At 44.0% G+C, this 18443-nt stretch overlaps 1 protein-coding gene across 8 annotated transcripts in view; it reads right to left on the reverse strand.

Annotated features, from left to right (window-relative positions):
• The window catches only part of pcca (propionyl-CoA carboxylase subunit alpha), a 374025-nt gene that overhangs the window by 229674 nt on the left and 125908 nt on the right, over positions 1 to 18443 (reverse strand). For 7 of the 8 annotated variants that reach the window (XM_068034216.1, XM_068034214.1, XM_068034215.1 and 4 more), the window contains exons 10-11: positions 8556 to 8658; positions 6105 to 6199 (exon numbers count right to left, since the gene is read on the reverse strand). In XM_068034216.1, the coding sequence (XP_067890317.1) occupies positions 6105 to 6199; positions 8556 to 8658 (198 nt within the window). Of the gene's footprint in view, positions 1 to 909; positions 984 to 6104; positions 6200 to 8555; positions 8659 to 18443 lie in introns of those variants that run through there. The other variant, XM_068034222.1, reaches the window with a different exon arrangement.

Below are 18443 nucleotides of genomic sequence, written 5' to 3' on the forward strand. Positions count from 1 at the left end.
TCCACGCTAAAGCACTGGCACCTTTTGGATAATATTCTGGTGTGCCTACGTTACGTACTACACCACAGAGTTATGCCCAGTGTTGACTGTTACACCGACCACAGGCTGGTTCGAGCTAACGTTGCCTTCAGAATTAAACCATCACCCAAAAAGAAAGACCCACAAACAAGGAGACTACAAGTCCATAGACTCCATCTACCAGACATAAAAGCAGTTTTCCAGAGCAAGCTTGAAGCCAGAGTCCACAGTGACCCGGCAGTGATATTAACCCAGCCAGCAGTGGGGAACAGTTGAAATCCGACTTACAAGAAACAACTTCAGAAGTGATTGGCTTCTCAACTAAAAGAAGCCAAAATTGGTTTGATAAAAATGACATGGAAATCCGAGAGCTTCTTCAAAAGAAATACTCCTGCCACAATAGATTATTTGCATGCCCTGATGACCAGGCAACAAGAACCGCATAGAGGGAAGCCTGCATCACTCTTCAAACCAATCTCCAAGTCATCCAAAACAACTGGAGGAAAGCACTCACTGGGAGGATACAAACGTAGGCAGATATGGGAGATATGAGATCCTTCTACAAAACCTTGCGATCTGTATACGGGCCTTCACACCAGGTGCAGGCACCACTAAAATCTTTGGATGGCACAACCCTGCTCATAGATAAAGAGTCCATCTTGCACTGATGGTCAGGACACTTTGAGAGCCTATTTAGTGACCCACGGATGGTTCAGGAGACATCCATCGCAAAGATCTCCCAAAGGAAAGTGAAAACTGAGCTGGATGAACCACCAATCCATGAAGAGATCAAGACCGCCACAGTACAATAAAAATCACATCAAGATCCCGGAACGGATGGGATTCCAGCTGAGGTCTATAAACAGGGAGATGTATCCTTGATAGGCTTACCTATCTCTTTACAGCATTCAGGGAGAAAGGGAAAGTGCCTCAGGACCTTTGAGATGTAGTGTATGTCTCCCTCTACAAAAACAAGGGAGAGAAGTCTGTCAGTTCAAACTACAGAGGCATCACCTTACCTTCCACTGCAGGCAAAATCTTGGCCAGAGTGCTTCTAAATAGACTTGTTCCAACAATAGCTGAAAAAAGCTTCCATGAAAGTCAGTGTGGATTCAGACCCAATAGGGGAATTATGGCCATGATTTTTGTGCCAAGACAGATCCAGGAGAAGTGTAGAGAAGAAAACATGGGCCTGTATGCTAGTTTTCTAGATCTCACCAAGCCATTCAAATATAGTCAGCTGGGATGGACTTTGGAAGATGCTATCTAGATTGGGATGCCCTCCAAGGTTCCTTATCACTCTCCATCAACTGCATGAAGGCCAAAAAGGTCAGGTCAAGCAGAATGGAGCCCTCTCAGACAGCTTCCCTATCTCCAACGGTGTTAAACAAGGGTGTGTTCTGATTCCGACTCTTTTCTCTATTTTCTTCAGTCATGATGCTTCAAGAAACAAAGATAGGCTTGACAGAGGGTTATACATCCGCTTCCGAACAGACAGCAGTCTCTTCAACCTGAGACGACTACTGGCACATACTAAAACCACAGAAGAGCTTATTGTGGAGCTCCTGTTTGCTGACAATTGCGCCCTTCTGGAACATTCAGAGGAGGCAATGCAGCTCATTGTAAACTGTTTCTCTGAAGCAGCAAATTCCTTTGGCCTTACTATTTAGCTTAAAGAAAACAGAAGTGCTGTGCCAACCATAGCCCTGAGGAAACTGCAATCCAATGCAGATCAGCATTGACAGTGGGAAACTCAATGCAGTGGAACAGTTTACCTATCTAGGAAGCATTATCTCACATGATGCCATTGTCAACAAGGACATAGACAACTGACTGCCCAAGGCCAACAGCTCCTTTGGCCACCACTCGAAACCATTCACTGTGCAGCTCGACCAAAATTCAAGTATAGAGAGCGGTTGTCATCACCACCCTCTTATATGAATCATGGGTTCTGTACAGAAAACAAATGGCTGGAGCACTTCCATCAACGCTGTCTTCGGTCCATCATTAACATCAGATGGCAGGACAACAGCACAAATAATGAAGTCCTCAACAGAGCCAATCTGCCTAGCATTAAATGCATTCTCTTACAGCTCCAATTGCACTGGGCAGGACATGTGCCATGATGCATGGAGGATTCCAGAATGCCAAAAGCAGTGCTTAATGGTGAACTATGCTCTGGTAAGTTAGATTGAAGTGCACCTCGCAAATGGTTTAAAGACAAGCTGAAAAGACAGCTCTCTCTGGCTGACACTGACCAATAGGTGTGGAAGCAAGAGGCTGTCGACAGAGAAAGCTGGCGCACAACAACCAGGAAAGCAGCCTACACGCTCAAAATAAACAGACACAAGGCTGCTAAAGAAAGACGTAGACAACAGAAGGAGTCTGCTTATACCAGAGCCCCTCCAAACCAGGAGTTCTTGTGCCCCTACTGCTCAAGAGCCTGAAGATCAAGAATTGACCTCCTCAGTCACCAATGATCATGCCAACTCCCACAGTGACAAGCCTTCCCATGACCTTCGGCTGCAAAGAACCTGCCATCATCATCTATCATACGTCAAAAAATATTTCATTGGCTGTAAAGTGGTTTGGGACATTGAGGTTGTGAAAGGCACTATAAAAATGCAAGCTCTTTCTATCTTTCCAACATCAACCACTAACAATAAACAGCATGAATTTATAAATTAGAATTAGAACATTACAGCGCAGTACAGGCCCTTCGGCCCTCGATGTTGCGCCGACCTGTGAAACCATCTGACCTACACTATTCCATTTTCATCCATATGTCTATCCAATGACCACTTAAATGCCCTTAAAGTTGGCGAGTCTACTACTGCTGCAGGCAGGGCGTTCCACGCCTCTACTACTCTCTGAGTAAAGAAACTACCTCTGACATCTGTCCTATATCTATCACCCCCCCAACTTAAAGCTATGTCCCCTCGTGTTTGCCATCACCATCCGAGGAAAAAGACTCTCACTATCCACCCTATCTAACCCTCTGATTAACTTATATGTCTCTATTAAGTCACCTCTCCTCCTCCTTCTCTCCAACGAAAACAACCTCAAGTCCCTCAGCCTTTCCTCATAAGACCTTCCCTCCATACCAGGCAACATCCTAGTAAATCTCCTCTGCACCCTTTCCATAGCTTCCACATCCTTCCTATAATGCGGTGACCAGAACTGCACGCAATACTCCAGGTGCGGTCTCACCAGAGTTTTGTACAGCTGCAGCATGACCTTGTGGCTCCGAAACTCGATCCCCCTACTAATAAAAGCTAACACACCATATGCCTTCTTAACAGCCCTATTAACCTGGGTAGCAACTTTCAGGGATTTATGCACCTGGACACCAAGATCTCTCTGTTCATTTTTTTTTTAGAGCTACAGCACTGAAACAGGCCCTTCGGCCCACCGAGTCTGTGCCGACCATCAACCACCCATTTATACTAATCCTACACTAATCCCATATTCCTACCACATCCCCACCTGTCCCTATATTTCCCTACCACCTACCTATACTAGGGGCAATTTATAATGGCCAATTTACCTACCAACATGCAAGTCTTTGGCATGTGGGAGGAAACCGGAGCACCCGGAGGAAACCCACGCAGACACAGGGAGAACTTGCAAACTCCACACAGGCAGTACCCAGAATTGAACCCGGGTCGCTGGAGCTGTGAGGCTGCGGTGCTAACCACTGCGCTGCCCCATCTACACTACCAAGAATCTTCCCATTAGCCCAGTACTCTGCATTCCTGTTACTCCTTCCAAAGTGAATCACCTCGCACTTTTCCGCATTAAACTCCATTTGCCATCTCTCAGCCCAGCTCTGCAGCCTATCTATGTCCCTCTGTACCCTACAACATCCTTCGGCACTATCCACAACTCCACCGACCTTAGTGCCATCCGCAAATTTACTAACCCACCCTTCTACACCCTCTTCCAGGTCATTTATAAAAATGACAAACAGCACTGGCCCCAAAACAGATCCTTGCGGTACACCACTAGTAACTAAACTCCAGGATGAACATTTGCCATCAACCACCACCCTCTGTCTTCTTTCAGCTAGCCAATTTCTGATCCAAAGCTCTAAATCACCTTCAACCCCATACTTCCATATTTTCTGCAATAGCCTACCGTGGGGAACCTTATCAAACGCCTTACTGAAATCCATATACACCACATCCACTGCTTTACCCTCATCCACCTGTTTGGTCACCTTCTCGAAAAACTCAATAAGGTTTGTGAGGCACGACCTACCCGTCTCAAAACCGTGCTGACTATCGCTAATGAACTTATTCTTTTCAAGATGATTATAAATCCTGTCTCTTATAACCTTTTCCAACATTTTACCCACAACCGAAGTAAGGCCAAATGTGTCTTTAATGTAAAATAAAAAGTCCCACATTTCATGACAGAAGTGAGTCATGGAAATGTCAAGAGAAATCTGATCAAAAAGATTCTGAGAAGGCTTTTAAACAAAGACTGCCTCTGATTTGTCACGCTGCTGGCCCAGCAGTCAGTACTGGAAGAGCAGAAATGTTCTCCAATTAAAATTTGGTAAGATCGAAGCCGTTGTCTTCGGTCCCTGCTAAAAATTGTGTTCCCTGGGCACAACTCCATCCCTCTCCTTGGTCACTGTCTGAGACTAAACCAGACCATTCGTAACCTTGGCTTCCTATTTACCCGGAGCTGAACTTCCGAGCATATATTTTCTCCATCACCCCGACCACCCACTTCAACCTCTGTAACATTACCCGTCTCTGCCGCTGTCTTAGCTCATCTGCTACTGAAAACCTCATCCATGCATTTGTTACCTCCAGACTTGATTATTCCAAAGTTTTCCTGGCCAGTCTCTGCTGCCTGCATCCTAACTCACACGATGTTTCATTCGTCCATCGCCCCTATGCTTGCTGACGATTTAAAAATTCTCATCCTTGTTTTCAAATACCCCCATGCCCTTGCCCCTCCCTATCAATGTATCTCCTCCACCCCCACAACCCTCCATGATCTCTGTGCTCCTCCAAATCTGGCCTCTTGAGCATCACCAATTTTGTTCGCCCCTCCATTGGCAGCTATGCCTTTAGCTGCCAAGGCCCTAAGCTCTGAAATTCCCTTCCTAGACCTCTCCACCTCTCTCTCATTTAAGACATTCCTTAAAACCTCCCTCTTTGACCAGCATTTTGGTCACCTGCACTAATATCCCCATATGTGGCTTGATATCAAATTTTGTTTGATAACGCTCCTGTGAAGTGCCTCGAGGCGTTTTACTGCGTTAGGGTGCCATATAAATGGAAGTTATATGCCTTAGTATGACATTGAGGCAATGCCTATTAAACTACCTTGAGGTACTGCTTCTGACTACTAAATATTAAATTAGTTTCAAGCAGAATAGTAGTGTCTAACAAAGAGACTTTTTCAAATGTAGCTCCACATTTGTAAATGAACCTTGCAGAGAATTTAAGATTGGATTCTCACTGTTATTGTCACTACATGGAAATGAACAAACATTTCCCTCTTACTGAGGTATCAGCTATGGCTGTGTGTGGCACTCTCGCCTATGTGTTAAAAGGTGGTGGGTTCAAGTCGCACTTGAAATTACAAAAATCTAGGCAGCATGGTGGGTGAGCTGCACTATCAGAGGTGCTGTCTTTCAGCTGAGGAACTTAACCCGAGGCTCTTTCTGCCTTTGTGGGTGGACATAAAAGAGCCCAAGGCACTATTTCAAAAAGGAGCAGGGGAGTTATCCCTGGTGCCTGGACAATATTTATCTTTCAATGAACATCACTAAAAAAAAAAAATCAGGTGATCTGGTCATTCTCATTGCTGTTTGTGGGAGCTTGCTGTGCACAAATTGGCTGCCACATTTCCTACAATAGTGGACTACAGTTCAAAAGTACTTTAATGGCCATAAAGCACTTTCACACGCTCTGAGGTTGTGAAAGGTGCTATATAAATGCAAGTCTTTCTTTAATAGAGAAAAAACTAGGATCCAAAATTGAATAATTTGAGCTTCTTTTATTTGATTTTAATGAGGAACAGAAAATAAGTAAAGCATTAATGGAAAAGGATGTTAAATACCTTACCTTGGTGCCTCTTCAACTACTTTCTGGTTCCTTCTCTGAATGGAGCACTCTCTCTCGTTCAGCCAGAGTGCATTGCCGTGTTTGTCTCCTAAAACCTAAGGGGGAAAGAAATTGCTATTTTTGTTTTTTATTTATAGACTCAAAGTCATTAAAGCACAGAAGGAGGCCATCTGGCCCATCGAGTCCATGCCGGCTCTCTGTAGAGCAATCCAATCAGTCCCATTCCCCTGCTCTATCCCCATAGCCCTGCAAGTTGACTTCTCTCAAGTATCCATCCAATTTCCTTTTGAAATTATTCATCGTCTCCACTTCCACCACCCTTGTAGGCAGTGAGTTCCAGGTCATTACCACTCGCTGCAGAAAAAATTCTTCCTCAGATCCCCCCTGCATCTCTTGCTCAAAACCTTAAAACTGTGTACCCTAATCCTTGTACGATCAGCTAATGGGAACAGCTTTTCTTTGTTTACCTTATCTATATCTATCATAATCTTGTACACATCTATCAATTCTCCCCTCAATCTTCTTTGCTCCAAGGGGAACAAACCCATCCCCTCTGACCTAACCTTGCAGCTAAAATCCACCCCTGGAACCATTCTGGTAAATCTCCTCTACATCCTCTTAAGGACCCACACATCCTTCCTGAAGTGTGGTGACCAGAACTGGACCAGCAATGATCCCTGATGTAATCACCTGGATAAAAAGCACACTTAACATGTCAAACCAAAACAGCATTATCCATCAAATATCTAGCCAGGTTCTGATTTTTTTCCTGGGAAACTTTAACTTATTTTTAGCATATGAAAATAGATTTTTTCCAGTCTGCAAATGCATGCCATCCCAACAATTTATGCACAATTTTTCAAGCTTCCCGGTATAAATGTGTTCTTTTCTGTTATTCACCTCTCTGATGGTCCTTCATTTTTCTCTTTCTGAATGCAATCTTTCAAATCCCACAAACTCGGATATCATGCTTACTATAACTTTAACGCCAGATGTTCTCAGGTGCCTCTTTATCGCGTGTGGGCATTCACAGCAAGAGGTTGTAGACTGTTCAACTTCAGTGGCCTCACAGCTGAGCACCCCTAGCACAAACACACGCACATCTCCAGCAGAGATTATGAGATGAACAGGAATGAAAGGTACCTACATTTTCTCCATCCTAACCCAGGGGTGTTGAAGCCAACTGTCGTGCCCTACCTGTACCTCAGCTGAGATCAGTTGATTCAGCACAGGGCAGCATTAAAGTTGGGATCTTCCTAGTGTATATGGCTCATCTACTCCCTGAATCAATTCACTCAACCATCAGGAGAGTATCTGAACTCATCAGGGTTAGCAATATATTAGCAATAGGAAATAGAACATTTTCTAGGGAAAGTTGAGAGATGACCTGATAGAGGTCTTTAAGATTATGAAGAGGTTTGATAGGGCAGACTTGGAGAAGATATTTCTAATTGTGAGGAAGCCATACATATTAGACAGGCACTAATAAATAGGTAATTCAGGAGAAGTTTCATTACCCAGAGATTGGTGAGAATGTGGAACTCGCTACCACAGGCAGTGGTTGAGGCGAACAGCACAGATTCATTTAAGGGAAAGCTAGATAAGTGCATGAGGAAGAAAGGAAGAGAAGGATACGTTGATAGGGTGAGATGAAGAAGAGTAGTAGGAGACTCGTGTGGAACATAATCACTGATATGGACCAAGAGGGCTGACTGGTCTGTTTCTAAGCAGCAGATTGTATGTAATTTCCAACTTTAAAAAATTGAAGTCCTAATCCTGCCATTTCCAAGGCTGAATGTTGAAACATAATATTTGCTGAGATTCAAGGCTAAGCACTGATCATGCAGTGAATTCAATGATTTTTTTTTATTTAACAGATTGTTTATGACAGTAACCCTACAGAAGACACAAATTTTGCGATTAATAAACCTGTTTTTTTGAGGGAACTTTCAACTCATCTCTCATGCTAGTGAACAGAGTTTTCCCATTTCAAACAGACAATCTCAACATCAAACATTCCCAGGCACCGCAGAACACAGTTAGATACTAAGGAGAGCTCCCCACATTCTGCCCCAATAATGTGCCTCAGCCCCAATCTAAGAACAGAATCACCACCTCACACCTTCACCCCCTCCCACTGACTGCACACGTGTAACAATTTTGACTTCCTTAGACCTAAGTGAAAATGTCCATTTAGCAGCAAATTAGAGAGTAGTTTTGTGTTGCAGTAAATATGCCCGTTAGGAACTGGATTTAGCTTGCAAATTCATTACACTCAGGACCCTCCCAGGCAGAGACTTGCATCCTGGCTGTTATTCTCTAGATTTGAAGCCATATCCCACAGGTGAAAAGCCAGTGATTGAGTCATCCAGTTCTTTGCATAAACCTCAGTTTTAATTACAAGCCTTTCTTGACAAGAGTCTTCAATTAGAGAATCCCAAATTCATTAACCTGAATTTCAATGTGGCGAGGATTATCGATGAACTTCTCGATCAAAAGGCGATCATCACCAAAACTTGAAGCGGCTTCTTGTGAAGAAAACCTAAACCCTTCCCTACAGGAGAGAAAAACAAATACCAGAGTGCTGTCTTTTTAATTTTAGCATTGTATTTCAGTTACTTTTACAAGTCATTGTAGACAGATGAAGTATTTCATTAATAAAATTGCAACGGAGTATTTTTCACTCTGTGCAGTGAAGTAACCGAGCGTTCATGGTCTTCCTCTTAAACAACGGGCTGAAAACAACATTGACTATTTCAGTATTCACGTTTTAGATTTTAAACGACTTGACATAAATCTGTGCATCTCAAGCGCCAATAAAATTAGAATTCAAGCAACGTAAACAAAAAACTCACAACGTAGAATGTTTTGAATAAGCTAAACACTTAACTCAGCTGCTTTCAATAAAGCAGATAAAAATCTGTTTTTCTGGAAGTTCTGAGTTCATCTCCTTTTGCTTCTCATGTATCCACAGTATAATTAAAAGTCATTTCAATCTCCCCCAAAGACTTAATTTGGAAAAGCAGCATGTAACTTAAGTCATACAGATCAGACTGCTCTGGGGGGTGATTCCAGATTTGCCAAGTTTGCTGATCTCAATCGATGTACAAGTGGCGGGTGCTGTAACTAATATCAGCTGAGGCAGAATGTCATAGGTTCAAGTCCCACTCGAGACTTGAGCACAAAATCTAGGCTGTCACTCCCAGCGCAGTACTGAGGGAGTGTTGCACCGTCAGAGCTGCCATCATTCAGATGAGACACTAAACCCGAGGCCACATCTGCCTTCTCAGATGGACGTAAAGGATCCCATGGTCACTATTTTCCAGAGGAGCAGGGGAATTATCCTTGGTGTCCTGTCCAATATTTATCCCTCAACCAGCATCACTAAAACAGGTATCTAGCCATTATCTCATTGGTGTTTGTGGAAGCTTACTGTGTGCAAATTGGTTGTCACATTTCTTACATTACAATAGTGACTACACTGCAAAAAGTAATTAATTGCCTGTAAAGCACTTTTGGACATCCTGAGGTTGTAAAAGGTGCTATAGAAATGAGAATCTTTATTTGTGGAATTATTTGCCCTTTCAATAAAAAAAATTAATTTTGCTGTTGATTTGATTTCCTTCTGCTCTGTCTTTTCTTCAAAATTGAAGTCTAGTTGCAAATTTTGTATTATACCACACATCTAAATCCCCTAAATGTGAATTGCTGATTTCCCATCTCAATAAATAATTTAATGCTTGATGCAGGCCTTTGGAATATATTTTCCTTCGTTTGACAGTACAAACACAGATGTCAGTGACTTTTACACTAGCATTAATGAATGGGGGGAAAGTTTGCCCATTTATCTTCTCGCATTCGTCAATCCTGGCTAGAAACTGTCCCCAAGTATCTTGATGAAGCAAGTGATGAACACTGACTTGTGACCACAATTCAACTTGAACCAAATTTATGTATAAATGCCTCTTAGAAAAGCTAATGTTTTTAAATAGCTGGCACAGTAGTGGACATTTCCTATTTGAAATAAATCCATAACTGCTTAACTCGAGTCAGGTTACTAGAAGACAAATGGCCCTCACTATAAAGCTAATCTGCATCCTGTAAAATTTTTATGTTAGTTCAGAATATTTCTAAACACTGTGGGCTGAACTTTCCTGCCCCTTTGGAGATGGGCTGGGAGGTGGGGGAGGGGTGGAAATATGGCAGGGGAAGGTATCGGGAACCTGACGTCTTCCTGCCACCATGGCACATTGCCAGCAACAAGAGCCTTAGCTGCGTGGCCGCCCACCAGACAGCCAGTTGAGACACTTAAGGGCCCAATTAAGGGCCATTTCCCGCCCACACCATGGGCATTTTGTCCACATCAGGAGACTGTCAGGGGTTCCCAGGGTGCTGGTGGGGCCCTTCTTGATAGGCGTTCCATGCCCTATGGTGCCCCCCCACCCCCTCAGCAGTAATGTCACCACCTGTGCACCACGACCATCTACCACCACCCCCCCCCACTCCAATCGCCGGGGCCTGCCTGCCTGGCCCCGGTTCTTCAAAAATAACTTGCATGTCTTTGAGGGCACCTCAACATTGAGTACCCTCTCTCTCGAGCTGCAGCCTCAGCTGTGGCCACTGCTAGCGGTGGCGGTGGTCAGGCTGTTGAGCTGCAAACCCACTGATTGGGTCAGCAGATCTAGGGGTCGGGGCACCATTCTTAATTGGATGGCCGCCCTGGCAGTGGCTTGCTCATTGGCTGCCACTGGCAAAATGCAGTCCCAGGGTCCCGCCGCCTGCCAGAGCAGGGTCAGCTACCGCTTTTGGCGCCAGCGGTGGGACTCTTTTCAGGACTGACAAAATTCAGCCCTGTGTTTCAAATCTGAATTCTACTCCTTTGTAATGTGGAAAATTTGCAGTTTATATTGCAGAGACAAGTATAATGGAATTGATAGCCCCTCATTCCATAAGGCATTCATAAACAAAATGGCCAGGATTTCACACTGAATGGACGGGAGCTGGCCACAGACTGAAATAGTTGGTGACGAACTCGCTGCCGCCTCGCCTGGGGATCCGACCCGCTTTAACTGTTCCGAGGCGGAACTTCCACCCGCTTGAGGGAGCAAGTCCCACCTCATTGAGCTGCCGGCCACTGATTGGCCGGCAGCTCTTAGTCCCAGCAGCGCCAGCGGGAGCTAGGTAGCTAGGTAGGTTTTGGTTGCTTTGCCAGAGGTAATCAGGTGGTAACCAGCGAGGCAAGGGTGGTCGGTTGAGGGGAAGGGGGAGGCGTGTTGGGTGCTGGGGATGGTTGGAGTAGCGGGGGCAGCCCTGTACCCGATGAGCAGGCCCACCACAAGGTAGAGAGGCGGAGAGCTTTATGGAGGGAATTCCAGACCTCAGGGCCGAGGCAGCTAAAGACACAACCACCAATGGTGCAACAATTAAATCGAGGATGCTCAAGAAGCCAGAATTAAAGGAGCACAGATATCTCAGAGGTTTGTGGGCCTGGAGGAGGTTACAGTGATAGGGAGGGGGCGACGCCCGAGAGGAATTTACAAACAAGGATGAGAATTTTAAAATCGAGGCATTGCTGGACTAGGAGCTAATGTAAATCACCAAGCACAGGGGTGATGGGTGAACAAGACTTGGTGCAAGTAAGGACACAGGCAGCAGAGTTTTGGATGATCTCAACTTTAGAAAGGGTAGAATGTGGGAGGTTGGCCAGGAGTGCATTGGAATAATCATGTCTAGAGGTAACAAAGGCATGGATAATGGTTTCAGCAGCAGCTGAGCCGAGGAAGGGTGGGGGGCGGGGGCGGGGGGAGTTGGGTGATGTTACGGAGTTGGAAATAGGGAGCGGTTCGTGGGTCAGGTCCCACTACAGAAATTGTCCGCATAAAAACTAGGCTGAACCTATTTCCAAATTATTTCTAAAATATACTTTATTCATAAAAATCTGTAAAAAAAACACATTCCCAAACAGTTTCAAACAGCACCAAGTCAAAAATTATAAACATTGCAAGGGAGATCAGTTTCCTTCAATACAATCATGGGTTGCCTCACAACCCTTCCATTTCATTTGTCATGCCAGACGCATTTTAACATTTTACAGCAAACGAAAAATTTCCCAATCCAGTTCGAGGGGTTTCCCATGGATCCAGCCCCTCCGATCAGCTTGGTGGGGGGACCTTACACTGTGGTCTTTCTCCATTGAGCCTTTGCTGCAGCTGCCCCAAGCTTTAGTGTGTCCCTCAGCACGTAGTTCTGGACTTTGGAATGTGCCAGTCTGCAACATTCGGTCGTGGACAACTCTTTGCGCTGGAAGACCAGCAAGTTTCGGGCAGACCAAAGGGCGTCTTTCACTGAATTGATAGTCCTCCAGCAGCAGTTGATGTTTGTCTCGGTGTGTGTCCCTGGGAACAGCCCGTAGAGCACAGACTCCTGTGTTACAGAGCTGCTTGGGAAGAACCTAGACAAAAACCACTGCATCTTTTTCCACACCTGCTTTGCAAAGACACATTCCAGGAGGAGGTGGGCAACCGTCTCTTCCACACCACAGCCACCGCGGGGGCATTGTGCGGAGGGGGTGAGACTTCGGGCGTGCAGGAAGGATCTGACGGGGAGGGCTCTTCTCATCACCAGCCAAGCTACATCTTGGTGCTTGTTTGAAAGTTCTGTATATTAGGCATTCCACCAAATGACTTTGGCGGTCTGCTCGGGGAACCATCCACCAGGATCCACCGTCTCCTTTTCCCGTAGGGCCTTGAGGACATTCCGTGCAGACCACTGCCTGATGGATCGGTGGTCAAAGGTGTTTTCCCGCAGTAACTGCTCCACGAAGGATAGGTGGTACGGCACGGTCCAACTGCATGGAGCGTTCCGCAGCAATGTGACCAGACCCATCCTTCGCAACACTGGGGACAGACAGAACCTCAGCACATAGTGACACCTGGAGTTTGCGTACTGGAGGTCTACACACAGCTTGATGCAGCCGCACACGAAGGTGGTCATCAGGATGAGGGCGACGTTGGGTACATTTTTCCCGCCTTTATCCAGAGGTTTGAACATCGTGTCCCTCCGGACCTGGTCCATTTTAGATCCCCAGATGAAGCGGGAAATGGCTCGGGTGACCGCCACAGCGCAGGAGTGGGGTATGGGCCAGACCTGCACCACGTACAGCAACAATGTGAGTGCTTCGCACCTGATGACCAGGTTCTTACCCATAATGGAGAGAGATCGCTGCCCCCACAAGCTCAACTTGTGTTGTACCTTGGCTACTCGCTCCTCCCAGGTTTTGGTGCACGCCCCGGCCCTTCCGAACCATATCCCCAGCACCTTCAGGTAGTCTGACCTGACGGTGAAGGGGACAAAGGATCGGTCAGCCCAGTTCCCAAAGAACATGGCCTCGCTCTTGCCGTGGTTAACTTTGGCTCCCGAGGCCAGTTCGAACTGGTCGCAGATGCTCATCAGTCTGCGCATGGACAGCAGATCCGAGAAGTGCTGCATTTGACGGGAGGTGCTGTCCTTCAGACAACAGGACATTTAAACAAAACCTCTCATCTGCCTGTTCAGGTCAATGTTAAAGAACTGATTTGCAAATTGGATGCTGCGTTTGCCTATGAAACCAGAGCAATTACACTTGAGCAAGTAATTGACTGTGAAGTACTTTCAGACAGCCTGAGAACATGAGATAGCCTTTATACACACTACTTTTTTCTCCCTTAAAGAAGGGTGCATACTTCCAGAAGTGGTGCACACATACTCCACTGCCAAAAAAAAGCAAGGAGAGCAGCAATTCTGAATCTAATGTTTATGAATGAACAAGGTACAACAATTGAAGTACTAGAGTTTTTAGTGGAGGCATCAAGGTCTGCAAAAAAAGGGCAGTGGCAAAAATATTGTGCTTTCAAAATTGTAGACTTGAAGAAATTAAGAAAAGAACAAATGCAAATACAAGTAAGTTTGGGAAATCAACTGTAGGAAGCATTAAAGGGTGGTTGCTAAGGCTACAATCAACATTTATTCCGGTCAAATCAAAACAGATTAAAACGAAACAGAGGTCAATGCAATTAAGTAGGAATGTGAAGAGCTGCGTCAAGGATGACCAGAAAGGTTTCAAAACATATTTCAGATCCAGCACACAAAAACAATGGGCAAACTATAAAGACAAGCAAAAGCAACAAGAGGATAATATTAAGCTATTATGTATTTTATTCCTCTCGAAATGAATTCCAGCAAGGTTATAGATTGCTTCTCTGTTCTGTAATTTGGGAGATTAGTTATGACCTTTATGTTTACCAATTCTTTGTCACTTATTGTACGTCAAAAGTCCTTTTAAACATATTACATGATATTTTCAGATAACGTCTGACAAAAACTTTTATGTATTTGAACATTGAGAGGTATTCAACAACCACGTTTTCCCTTGTCAATTAAGTTACAAAATTGTTGAATACAAGTATATTATGACTCTATGACTCGATACCAAGAAGATGCTAATCACATGGATCAAGAAGAAGATGCTAATCTTCTTGATCCATGTGATCTCCTGGTCTGGTTTCAATCACCTGAGGGGGTCAAAGAGGAATTTTCTGGTGTATTTTTTTTTCCCTTATTGGTTTTGGATTTTTGATCTCCGCTCAGGCCGCAAGCAGGACCCCGAGCTTCCGGTTGCTTGCCATTTCAACACTCCCCCCTGCTCTCATGCTCACATCTCTGTCCTGGGATTGCTGCAGTGTTCCAGTGAACATCAACGCAAGCTCGAGGAACAGCATCTCATCTACCGATTAGGCACACTACAGCCTGCCGGACTGAACATTGAGTTCAATAATTTCAGAGCATGACAACCCCCCACTTTACTTTCATTTTTAGTCATTTTTAGTTATTTTTTCTTCCTTTTTTTTTTGCATTCCTTTTTACATTTTTTACAATCTTTTTTTGCATTTATTTCATTTCATCTTAGTTTGTTCAGTTTGCTTACCCACTGTTTTTTTCAGGTTGTTTTTCTTCAGGTTTGCACTTGCTGATGTTCAATATTCAGTATATTCACACCTAATCTGTACTAATGCTTTGTCTTTCAACACACCATTAACATATTGTTTGCCTTTGCTCCGTGACCTTTTGGTCAGCTATGTGGCCTGGTCCAATCTGCACCTTCTCCTTTGTTATCTCTTGCCCAACCCCCACCTCACTTGTTTATAATCTGTGACTTTTCTAATATTTGTCAGTTCCGAAGAAGGGTCACTGACCCGAAACGTTAACTCTGCTTCTCTTTCCACAGATGCTGCCAGACCTGCTGAGTGAATCCAGCATTTCTTGTTTTTGTTTCAGATTTCCAGCATCCGCAGTACTTTGCTTTTATTTTAGTGGTTCTCAAACGTTTTGGTTGAAGGACTCCTTTTTAAATGGATTAGTAATCACTGGCACACCCATCTATAACACTATAAATGAAAGCACTGCATGTAAACAGTGTTTTAATAACTCTTTTAAGGAAACAGGTATTTACTTGAGTGCCACCCTCAGCACTCATCTACGCATGCTCCCCTCCTCCACTCCCACCTCACTTTCACATTAATGCGCCGCCCCCCCCTGGAAAGTCTATACAGACGTCCAGACGTCTGAAAAGCACTGATGTAAAAGACCAGCTGGTTTTTATCCTGTATGTTTATATGTTGTTGAACTTCAACACGATTTTGCACAACTTATTGGTCTGTAGTAGCGCCAGCAACTCACTCGCAACTTGACCCAAAAGGCGTACTCATCACGCTAGTCTGGGCCATGAGGGCATTTAACTATTAGACCCCGAGATGGTGAGAAAGAGAAACAAAGCTGAACCCAATCCTATTCACACATACGCACCTTCCAGCAGGGGTTCACTTAGCACTGATGGAAAGCAGGAAGATTTAGGTGCTTAATATTTCCACTGAAATTGTGGCACCATCAAATTTTCTAAGACTTTAGATAAATTGATCAAATAACATACATTAATTCTAGAGACATGCAGACATATTCTTGCATTATTGGGGGTAGTTTTACTGGCCACACTGGGTGGAAAACTGAACAGATCAGGCTGAAAGTCAGATTTGCATAACAATTTACATTTCTATAGCACCTTAAAAATAGTAAAGCATTCCAGGGCACTTCACAGGAGCATTTTAAAACAAAATTTAACACTGTGTCACATAATGAGGTATGAGGACAGACGACTAAAAAGCTTGGTCAAAGTGGTAGGTTTTAAAGAGAGGCTTAAAGAAAAAATTAGAGATGGAGAGGTTTAGGAGGGAATTCCAGACCTTGGGGCCCAGGCAGCTGAAGCTGTAGCTGGTGGAATGATTAAAATCGGGATGCTTAAGGGATCAGAATTGGAACAGCATAGAGATCTCAGAGGGTTGTAGGGCTGAGGGAGAGTACAGAGATGTGGAGGGATTTAAAATAGGGGATGTGAAGGAGCCAGTATTGGAAGGACCGTTCACTGAAATCAAGAGAGATCAGAAACGTGTGGGGATAAAAACCAGTGTTCGACGCGATTCCTGCCTTGTAGCTTAGGTTAAATTTATTCCCGTTATATTAGTTAAATGTAGAGGCAATTCAACAAAATTAATTTCTAATATTTAATCTGGTCACAAGTATGCAAAATATGATTTGTATTAAAGTAATTTCAGCATTGTAGAAAATCAATTCACTCAATGTTAAAGTAGCCTGCTCACTGTTTGGGATCATACATGAGCAATAAATATTGCTGTATTACAGGCCTGCCAACAGCCAGTGAAACCTTTCCCCAGCAAAGTCAGTAATATCAGAGGAGGAGAGAAATGGGGATTTTTTTTAAATTGTATAATCTTTGTTTCAGTTATGCAGTTAATTGTTGACATCCAACATTTATAACCTTGAGCAAAGTAAAGAATAACTATTAAGAAACATCTACCCAGTATTTTGTTCAAGGGCATACGATGTCAATTGCCAACAATCAATTTACATTCAATATCTTTAAGGCAGCAGGGCAAGCTGATAAGATGTTTAAAAAAGCATATTACATCCAGGGCTTTATAAATAGAGCTATTGAGTACAAAAGCAAGCAAGTTATGCTAAACCTTTGTAAAACACTGGTTAGGCCTCAGCTGGAATATTCTGTCCAATTTTGGGCACTACACTTTAGAAAGGATGTCAAGGCCTTTGAAAGGGTGCAGAGATTTACGAGAATGATACCAGGGATGAGGGACTTCAGTTATGTGGAGAGAACGGAGATGCTAGAATTGTTCTCCTTGGAGCAGAGAAAGTTAAAGAGAAATTTAAAGGATGGTTTTCATTGAGTAAATAAGGAAATACTATTTGCAAGGCAGGAGGGTTGGTAACCAGAGGACACAGATTTAAGATAATCAGCAAAAGAACCTTTTGTAACTATTGTTAATATTTAATGGCTACAAACAAAACTGAATCCACGTCGTTGTTAAAAAGAAAACACAACCAAAACTTCTTCCAGCTATAGGTATTCCACAATTGGCTGACCTGTATTTTGAGAAAGGATAATTTGTATTTATATGGCACCTTTCACAACCTCAGGGTGTCCCAAAGCTCTTTACAACCAATGAAGTACTTTTTGAAGTTTAGTCACTGCTGTAATGTAGGGAACACAGCAGCCAATTTACACACAGCAAGCTCCCACAAATAGCAATGTGATGAATGATTAGCGATTTTGGCCAGGACACTGGGGAGAACTAACCTGCTCTCCTTGGGATCTTTTGCATCCACCTGAGAGAGGAGACGGAGCCTCAGTTTGGCATCACATCTGAAAGATGGTTCTCCGGAGAGTGCATAACTTCGTCAGTACTGCAGTGGGAGTGTCAGCATAGATTTTGAGCTTAAGTCTCTGGAGTGCGACCTGAACCCACAACCTTCTGACTCAGACGAGAGTGCTACCCACTGAGCCACGGCTGGGAGGGAGGGCAGGGGACACTCAGAGCTCAGTACCTTCCTAGAAGCACCAGGAGCTGCTTTTGTGTGGCACTGACACACTTCTGGAAACCAGCATGCAGCAAGTCCAAAGTCTCAATTAAGTGCAACATAAATGTACTTTATATCATACTTTCCAGTTAACGGTACTAAACTATGATTTCAAAACTGGAAACATTCTTTAAAAAATTAAAGCTACTTTACGATGAATTTATTTAAATCTAGCTTCAACTTGATAGTCACATAAGATTAGAAAACAGGCACAAATGGGATTGGTTTGTTTTTTGTGCTCAAGTTCCTACTCGCTGCACCTTAAGTGTTGTCTCCTCCTATTTTTCACACTGTTTCTGGAGATGAGGGAGAGGCAGGTACAGCAAATGGAGCATCTGGCTCAAAGAAGGTCTCAGT

Source organism: Heterodontus francisci, chromosome 6 (assembly GCF_036365525.1).
Source record: "Heterodontus francisci isolate sHetFra1 chromosome 6, sHetFra1.hap1, whole genome shotgun sequence".
NCBI classification, from domain to species: Eukaryota; Metazoa; Chordata; class Chondrichthyes; order Heterodontiformes; family Heterodontidae; genus Heterodontus; species Heterodontus francisci.